This window comes from Sander vitreus, unplaced genomic scaffold (genome assembly GCF_031162955.1).
Source record: "Sander vitreus isolate 19-12246 unplaced genomic scaffold, sanVit1 ctg354_0, whole genome shotgun sequence".
Lineage (NCBI taxonomy): Eukaryota > Metazoa > Chordata > Actinopteri > Perciformes > Percidae > Sander > Sander vitreus.
In genome coordinates this window covers 30002-39220 of record NW_027595489.1, presented here as the reverse complement: position 1 = coordinate 39220, position 9219 = coordinate 30002, and the positions used below count along the sequence as shown (strand labels likewise).

Genomic DNA, 9219 nt, shown 5'->3' with positions numbered 1-9219 from the left:
AATGAATCTTCTTAAAGTTATTTTTTATGTAAAAGCAGGTAAACTTGTGTGATGTCAGCCTGTTAAATGTTCTAGTTTCTTCTCTCCTCTGTGACAGGAAACTGAATATCTTTTTATTTTTTTAAAGATTATTTTTTGGGCATTTTTAGGCCTTCATTGACAGGACAGCTGAAGACATGAAAATGGGAAAGAGAGGGGGGGGGATTACATACAGCAAAGGGCTGCAGGTCGGAGTCAAACCTGAGCCACACACACACAGATATATAAATATATAAATATACACAAACACACGCACACACACACACACACACACACACATACTTAAGCTTGTTCCACTTAACACATCATACACTATACCAGACTGCAGATTTGTACTTGGATGTTCTTTGTTCACTCTTCACTTTACAACGTATGATGCACTTAAATGGCCATCTCTAAATGCTAGAAGACACAGTCACCGGCTTCAACATATTACAACATTTAAATGATCCTTCTTATTTACAACAGTATGTTGTACTTTTCCCTAAAAGTCCAACGTTCGGGACATAGAAATGGCCTCAGAACTTCTGTTGGTCTTAGATGTGTTGTTCTCAATATTGAATAAAGTTGTATGTTAATTCAAACTTTAAATCAGCTGTTTAGTCTGTGTTGTCGGACCTCAGCAATGAAGCAGAGTAGAGTAAGCTTTTTGTGAAACTGTCATGTCATTTTTAATAGAATTTGACTGGCCTATTGTTCTGGGGGATATTTAGGCAGTTAGGTGGTCTGTAAGGTTTTTTTATTGGGTAAGTGGTCCTTGGTCTGAAGTTTGAGACACCTACACCTACTTCACTGGGACAAGAGTATGTTTCCCTAGGATGTTGAAGGATGTCCCGCCCCACTCAGCATTACTCTGCATCTGATTGGCTAGCCCTGTTGTTAACCCTAACCCTAACCAATCCCACTCCTCATGCCTAAACCTAACTCATCCAATCAGAGGCAGAGTAGGACGGGACCACCCTAGGAAACAAAAAAATGGCAAAAACATTGTTTCATATGTTGGAATTAAGATAGGATCAGATGAGCCTGTGTTGGTTTATACATGATATTGCTATAATGAGGGTTTGGGCTTATGTGAGTGCAGATAATGTGAGTCTATCCAGGACTCCGTCTGCAGCTGCTGATTGTCTATAAGTCACATGACTTACAGAAACTGAGCTGCAGGTTAACGCCCAGAAATAAAACTCTGCTGCAGACAGAAGTACAAACACAGAGCCTGAACGTCCACCAGCTTTTCAACCAACAACCAACAACAACCATCAACAGGACTATCAGAAACAAGTAAGAAACTATTTTTCTTTTTTGCTTCTCATGCTGCAGATCTTTATGTAAATATCATAGTGTATACTTTATAAACCTTATGATTTGACAGTCTGAACACACTTCTGCATTTTTAATGCAGAGGAGTTAATGGATTGTCACTCTGGATCTTTTATGTTTAAACAACTAAAGACTGTTTGTCATAAAAAAACAGTCTAACATCCTTACAGATGACATTCCTATTTGTACTGTTGTGTCTGCTTGGGAACTTTATTTTGGTTAATCAGTCATCACTTGAGATAATGTTCATTTGCCTTTTCTGTGGCTCAACAAACATGTAACCCCATGTCTATAGAAATGTTTAAAGCTCAATAAAATGACTAAAAGGAACTCTTGACAGTTTAAACAATCACAGAGAAAAGTGTAAGAAGACTTAGCAGCTCTGCTTTATTAACAGTGTGTTATGTAACCCTTCCTGTTTACACCAAGACTAGACTGGGGAGAAACTATGTTTATAGTTCAGTTTCTGAGCTGATAGTGATCCAGACATTAAGTCGCCACAAAAAAAACAGAAGACTTCAGAGTGTGGTCTAGACCTACTTTATCTGTACAGTGTCCTGAAATAACTCATGATTTAACATTTTAAATACAATTGAATGGACTTCAGACTTCAGCTCTGACTCTTCATTTAAACCAGTGTTAGTGAGATTTAAGCAATAGCTCACGACATGCTGTGGTATGTTGTGATTATATGTCAGGTCAGGAAGAACAATGCTCCTTAGCTGTGATATAATCTCCACCTAGTTTTTCTGCGTAAACCTAACCGTTTCACAATGTTAAAGATGAAAAACTTTTTGTTTGCTAAAGGATCGAGAGAACTCATCAAACTACTGTCTACAACTGCATTTAAAACAGCCCTTAAAGGAGGAGCCAAGGTAAGATTCCGTAGAGACATGTATTTCTACATAAATTAACAGTAAATCAGAAAAAAACATCCACATATAACTACAGTCATGTGAACAAATTAGGACACCCATGCTAAAGTTGACTTAAAAAGAGGAATAAAAAAAATCATCTTTTGGAAATTGATCTTAATGCCTTAATTAAAAAAATTAGGAAAAATTCAACCTTTAAGGACACCAATTTTCTTTGTGAATGAATAATGTATCGTAAATAAATAAATGTTCTTCCTTAAAATACAGGGGGCATAAGTCAGTACAGCCCTATGTTAAATTCCCATAGAGGCAGGCAGACTTTTATTTTGAAAGGCCAGTTATTTCATGGATCCAGGATACTATGATCCTGATACAGTTCCCTTGGCCCCCACATCATCACATACCCTTCACCATACCCCCCCATCATCACATACCCTTCATCATACCCCCCATCATCACATACCCTTCACCATACCCCCCCACATCATCACATACCCTTCACCATACCCCCACATCATCACATACCCTTCATCATACCCCCCATCATCACATACCCTTCACCATACCCCCCATCATCACATACCCTTCAACATACCCCCCATCATCACATACCCTTCACCATACCCCCCCCATCATCACCTAGTTTTTCTGCGTAAACCTAACCGTTTCACAATGTTAAAGATGTGTTTAACACCGCGACGTTACCTTCTCTGATTTAGATATGAGGACGTATAACTTATGAAACGCTCCTGTGCTCTGACTTTGTTCTTTCAGACTTGATCTCTCTGCTGCAGTTTTCTGCTCTCTGGTGCGAGGATCAGGAAGACACAGAGACCTCCATCATGGCCATCGCCGACCAGCTGCTGGAGCAGATGTTCTCCTGGATCGAGCAGAGGGAGCGCTGTGCAGAGCAGCTGAAGAAACTGGCCCAGGAGCTGGAGTCACTCAGAGAGAAATGCAATGCCAGTGAATGTGTTGGCAGCACAGTGGCAGTGGCAGGAGCTGCATGTCTGATCGGTGCCGGCGTGGCCACTGTGTTGACCGCTGGAGCAGCTGCTCCATTTTTAGGTTTGTTAGGAGCAGCGTATTCAGGTACAGGCTTCGCTGTATCTGTAGTGACTAAAATCACAGAGCACTTCTTATCCAATGACACCATGAAAGAGGCGCAGAACACAGAACAGAAGAGCAATGAAATTGCAGAAAAAATACAAAAACTGTTCCAGCAACTGAAGGCGGAGAGGAGGGAGGTGAGTTCCTTCGCAGACCCAGATGATCTGGACCGACACATCACGACTGAAATCCTGAAAGCCATGGCCAGACGGAGTGGACTGGATCGGAAGATCAACTTCCGCATGCTTGATGATGAGCCACAGTTTTTCTTCGATGGACCAAGATACAAGAGTGTCGACTGGGTCTACTTCAATACTCCAGTGATGGTTGGATTTTTTGGAATTTTAGCATTTTTCACAGTTGAAGTTAGTGGGAAAAAATTAAAGTTTTTGTTTGCTAAAGGATCGAGAGAACTCATCAAACTACTGTCTACAACTGCATTTAAAACAGCCCTTAAAGGAGGAGCCAAGGTAAGATTCCGTAGAGACATGTATTTCTACATAAATTAACAGTAAATCAGAAAAAAACATCCACATATAACTACAGTCATGTGAACAAATTAGGACACCCATGCTAAAGTTGACTTAAAAAGAGGAATAAAAAAAATCATCTTTTGGAAATTGATCTTAATGCCTTAATTAAAAAAATGAGGAAAAATCCAATCTTTAAGGACACCAATTTTCTTTGTGAATGAATAATGTATCGTAAATAAATAAATGTTCTTCCTTAAAATAAGTCCCTTCACCATACCCCCCCATCATCACATACCCTTCACCATACCTAGAGATTAACATGGGGTACTTTCCATGAAATCATCTCTCAATGCAAATCAAACAGCTGTTAGACTAACTGAAATACAACCATGTTAATCTCTAGGTATGGTGAAGGGTATGTGATGATGGGGGGGTATGGTGAAGGGTATGTGATGATGGGGGGGTATGGTGAAGGGTATGTGATGATGGGGGGTATGGTGAAGGGTATGTGATGATGTGGGGGTATGGTGAAGGGTATGTGATGATGGGGGGGTATGGTGAAGGGTATGTGATGATGTGGGGGTATGGTGAAGGGTATGTGATGATGGGGGGGTATGGTGAAGGGTATGTGATGATGGGGGGGCCAAGCGAACTGTATCAGGATCATAGTATCCTGGATCCATGAAATAACTGGCCTTTCAAAATAAAAGTCTGCCTGCCTCTATGGGAATTTAACATAGGGGTGTACTGACTAATGCCCCCTGTATTTAAAGGAAGAACATTTATTTATTTACGATATATTATTCATTCACAAACAAAATTGGTGTCCTTAAAGATTGGATTTTTCCTCATTTTTTTAATTAAGGCATTAAGATCAGATTTTTTTTTTTTTTTTTTCCTCTTTTTAGTCAAATTTAGCATGGGTGTCCTAATTTGTTCACATGACTGTATGTCACAATTCTGTTTTCATGATTGGCAATCAGTGATTTACTGAATTGACAGTTTAGATAAATGTTCATGTATTGTGCGTTTATGTATTTTCCTTGGAGCTGACAGTCTGATAATATTGAACATTAATCATGTATTGATCCGTATTCATGATCAGGTTGTGGGAGGAGCTGTTGGAATGGCGTTTGCACTTCCTGAGGCGATTGACAACTGGAAAGAGCAGATCAAGAAGAATCATGTGACTGAAGCGAGCCAATCACTGAGAGATACAGCCGACGCTATTCTAAAGATGACCCGGATACTGAGGGGACAGTTTGACGACATGAAGTATGAAGTTGTCAGTTTACTAAAGTGTATTAAAGTGATTCCTCACCCAGTTAATCCAAAACAAAGGAATTTCACCCACGGGACAGAAGTTCCTGTCCTGGAAGTACTACTTAAGCAAATTGGTATTTTAACCTAAACCTTACCCGTCGATTTTGGTGCCTAAACTTAACTGTCATGGAGGTCTAACAGTGACCCTTTTGATCATTTTGCATCTTATTTGTAATGCTCAAAAAGCCAGTGCACACTAGCAACACTGTAGGATCAAATTGGGCCAGATTATTTACTTTCAGTAGAGCCAGTTCACTTAAGTCCCATAAAGGTGAAGTGCAACTTCAGATTTTAGATGGTGAGTCTTTTTTTTTTTTCTCCTGAGATCCTGTACGACACATCCGAGCACTGTTTGCTGTAAAGACTGTAACGTGGATGTTACATTATTAACAACCGTATTGGGGCTAGTAGGTAACGTTAGCATTAGTTAGCATCACGGCATAATGAATGAACGCGAGCTGCCCCGCAGGACTTAGCCACCCTGCACTGCAGGCTCATATGACGGTTCTCCTAAATTCCTGTAGCTGTAATAATGTCAATATGGCTTTAATTCATCATGTGTATTAACTTATAATACATCAGAGGATGCTATGCTTTAAAGCCTGTAACGTGGATGTAACATAATAAACGTCTCTGTTCCCAAACTGCCGGGGCTACAGTTAGCTAGTAGCACAACATAATGATTACATCTCCTTGGTTCTCTTAATACATCCATGGTTTATATGATAAGCATTAAACAATGAAAACGTTTTTTTGTAGTGAATATTTAAGACAATGAACGTGTCTAGCTACTCGTTTTCCACTAGAGAGAAGCTCCTGAATGAGCATGTTGCTACGACAACTCAAACTGTCGCTAGTGTGCATGTGTTTGATGTCAAGGGCCAGTCAACGTGGACGATCAGGGTATTTTTCGAGCTCCATGTCTGCTTAATGCACTTTTATGCAACTGTCATTGGAATGAACGGGGCTTTGCGCCGAACGCTGTATCCAGTTCTCTTAATACATCCACGACTGTGACCTACGACCAGATCACACAATTGCTTAGTCAAATTCAGTTAGAGCCAACATCATGCTAGCCAGCAACATTTCACAAAAGTTCTTCCTAATTCTTTTACCGAGATGTCATTTCATTGTAAACATTTGTTTACTGACCATCTTTTTGTTTGTTTTTGTATGATTCTAACTGCGAGTTCACTTGTTTCATTCACAGGAAGATGTTTGATGACATCGCTAAAAGTCAACAAGAACACGAAGAAAACAAGACTCAAGACTGTACAGAAAAGCCAGAGGAAGAGGAGAGTGATGGTGAGGATGAAGGGAGCGATCAGGAAGAAGAGGACATTGATAGTGAGGATAAGGAGAGCTATCAGGAGGAAGAGGAGAGTGATGGTGAGGAGGAAGGGAGTGATCAGGAGGAAGAGGAGAGTGATGGTGAGGAGGAAGGGAGTGATCAGGAGGAAGAGGAGAGTGATGGTGAGGAGGAAGGGAGTGATCAGGAGGAAGAGGAGAGTGATGGTGAGGAGGAAGGGAGTGATCAGGAGGAAGAGGAGAGTGATGGTGAGGAGGAAGGGAGTGATCAGGAGGAAGAGGAGAGTGATGGTGAGGAGGAAGGGAGTGATCAGGAGGAAGAGGAGAGTGATGGTGAGGAAGAGACAGAAGATGATGAAAGCAAGCAGACAAAGCGTCATCAAAAGAAGACTCAAAGTGAAGAAAGAGAAGAGAGTAAAGAAGTGTTGGAATGGTGCCAGGATCAGAGAAGTAACAGCAGCACTGTCGTGGAAAGCAATCACGAGCTTGAGAACAACCAAACACCACCTGCAGCAATAAGAGTGGCGTTGCTCAATCTTTGGTCTATGAATAACAAAACATCCAGAATCTTAGAGCTCATAACACAAAGCAATCTGGACGTCTTTCTCTCAACAGAGACTTACCTAAGAGAAGACACCGGAGTCAGAGTCCTCCGGGAGGCCTCGCCATCAAATTTCAATTTTTATTATCAGGCGAGAGCTAGTAGAGGGGGAGGGACAGCGATTCAGTTCACACAGGCATTGCAGAGTGAACAAATTCATTTTAACTTCATAACGACCTTTGAATTTGTTGCAGCAGTTCTGCAACATGAGGAATGGGACGAACCTGTCCTCATTATTAATGTGTATCACAGACCAGGGTACAACTTGACCCAATTCCGCGCATTCCTGGATGAGTTTCAAACACTGTTGGACCGTCTCATACTTCTCAACTACAACAGCATCATTGTGACCGGTGATTTCAATATCTGGGTTGATGTTGAAAACAGGCGCTCTACTGATGAGTTTGATTGGCTTTTGTTGATTAACAATCTGGACCAGCATGTACAGGAACCAACACACCGGGCAGGTCACTCTCTGGATCTGGTGATCACCAGAAATGTTGACATCTTTGATCTCTTTGTCTTGGACAATGGAATATCAGATCATTACACAGTTTATTTCAGCGCAAGGCCAGTGTCAAAAGATACGAGGGAGAAAACCAAAAAAAACATGGAACAGGACGATCAGGTGAAACGATTCAAAAAGGAGGAATAGAAAGTTTATCAGCTTTAGAAAAATAGGCCAACTTCAACGGTATTATTGCAAATTTGGCTTTAAATAGTTTAGTTTAGAATTGGTAGAGCCGTAAGAGAGAACTCCGGTCTATTACCGTTCTACAGAGAGATTTGGGATACATTTGGGCCTTTTTTGAAGAAATGTAAATAGTTTGTCCTTTATATGAGTTATAATGTTCATTATGTTTATTTTTGCACTGGATGACTCCAAATATATAGGAGAAGTGTTTAGACAACACAAATGCTTGTGTAGCATTGCTGTGTGTGTGATATCAATAAATATGACGTTATTATTTTGATTATTGGCAAAAGCATCTGGACTTTTTTTGAAAAGATTTATATATTTCGTCAACTGTATAAGTTATGTTTATTTCTTCACAGTTTGACACCCAAGACATATGGGAACTGATTCAGACAGGAGATTGGCTCAGCTTGTATTGCTCTGTGTGTGATATCAATAAATATATGTGAGATTAATTTTCCATTTAATTTATTTATTTGTCTTTAAGGTCATACAACCTTTTTTTGCATTCAAGTGACCTCACTACAGCACAAATATGCCATAGCCCAGTTTTCCTGAAAAAAATGATTTACATTGATTGACTAGAGACAACAGGGTTGATGTTTTACAAGCTTTTTTAGAAAATAAAACCAGACGGACAAGAAATTGTAAAAATGGCCTCAGGGTGATGAGTGTTAAATGAAAGTAGTCTAGCTAATATTAAAGTAAGGTTAAAAGTGCAAGAGGACTTGGTTAAAGGTGCATCAAAGATGTTTTGTGTGTGATCCAAGAGACTTCTTAAGATCTGACTGAACGGTAGGGAAATCCAGCTATTAAAGCTGTATAGGGTCATTGTCTAGATAAAGTTTGTTAGTGTTTCTGGCTGTTGTAACGACAGTCGTAATGATTGTCTGAGACCTTTGAGGCCAAGTCTGAACGACCATTGTTGGCGTTCTCACATAAGGCCAAATGTGAGCATTTGTTTATAAAATGGGGACATTAATTATCATGAATTCATTCATGTAGTACTTCATGAACTATCAGTAAAGTACATGGATTAATAGTATCTCATGCACGACTTAATGCAGGAACCAAACCTTAATTAATGCATCAGTTAAGGAATTTATAATGTAATAATAATGATGTTCATGTCTTCTCCATTGGTATATGTAGTTAAAGTGACAGGCTAAAGAAACGGGATAGTGTTGTAATCATAATTAACTAAATATTACTTAATTACTTTACTACTTTACTTTTTACTAACTTCGAAATGTCTTGATAATTTTTGGTTTGAGGGGGCACAGATGATTGCTGCATGTGCCACCATTAATCATACCTTATTATCAACGTTAAAGATGAACCACAAACATGATGAAGTAATGTTTAGTTAGTCATGATAACACCACTACTATTCAGTTTCTTTAGCCTGTCTCTTTAACTACAGATGTACCTTAGAAGAAGATATGAACATCATTAATAAATCAGAAATCATGA

The 9219-nt window shown here is 39.7% G+C and overlaps 1 protein-coding gene across 2 annotated transcripts; it reads left to right on the top strand.

Annotated features, from left to right (window-relative positions):
• Window positions 1-1029: 1029 nt before the first annotated feature.
• LOC144513841 (uncharacterized) lies at window positions 1030-8206 on the top strand. Of its 2 annotated transcripts, XM_078245037.1 has the most exons (5): window positions 1030-1320; window positions 2167-2234; window positions 3009-3814; window positions 4923-5092; window positions 6351-8206. In XM_078245037.1, the coding sequence occupies exons 3-5, from the start codon at window positions 3077-3079 to the stop codon at window positions 7702-7704; spliced, it is 2262 nt and encodes a 753-aa protein (XP_078101163.1). In that variant the 5' UTR covers window positions 1030-1320; window positions 2167-2234; window positions 3009-3076; the 3' UTR covers window positions 7705-8206. The 2 variants fall into 2 exon arrangements, with proteins under 2 accessions (XP_078101163.1, XP_078101162.1); XM_078245036.1 differs by lacking the exon at window positions 2167-2234.
• The last annotated feature ends 1013 nt before the right edge of the window (window positions 8207-9219 follow it).

Coding starts and splice junctions, on each gene's coding strand:
- LOC144513841 (XM_078245036.1), top strand. CDS start 3,077: ATGGCCATCGCCGACCAGCTGCTGGAGCAGATGTTCTCCTGGATCGAG. Junction 3,815..4,922: donor CCCTTAAAGGAGGAGCCAAG/GTAAGATTCCGT, acceptor ATTCATGATCAG/GTTGTGGGAGGAGCTGTTGG. Junction 5,093..6,350: donor GGACAGTTTGACGACATGAA/GTATGAAGTTGT, acceptor TTTCATTCACAG/GAAGATGTTTGATGACATCG.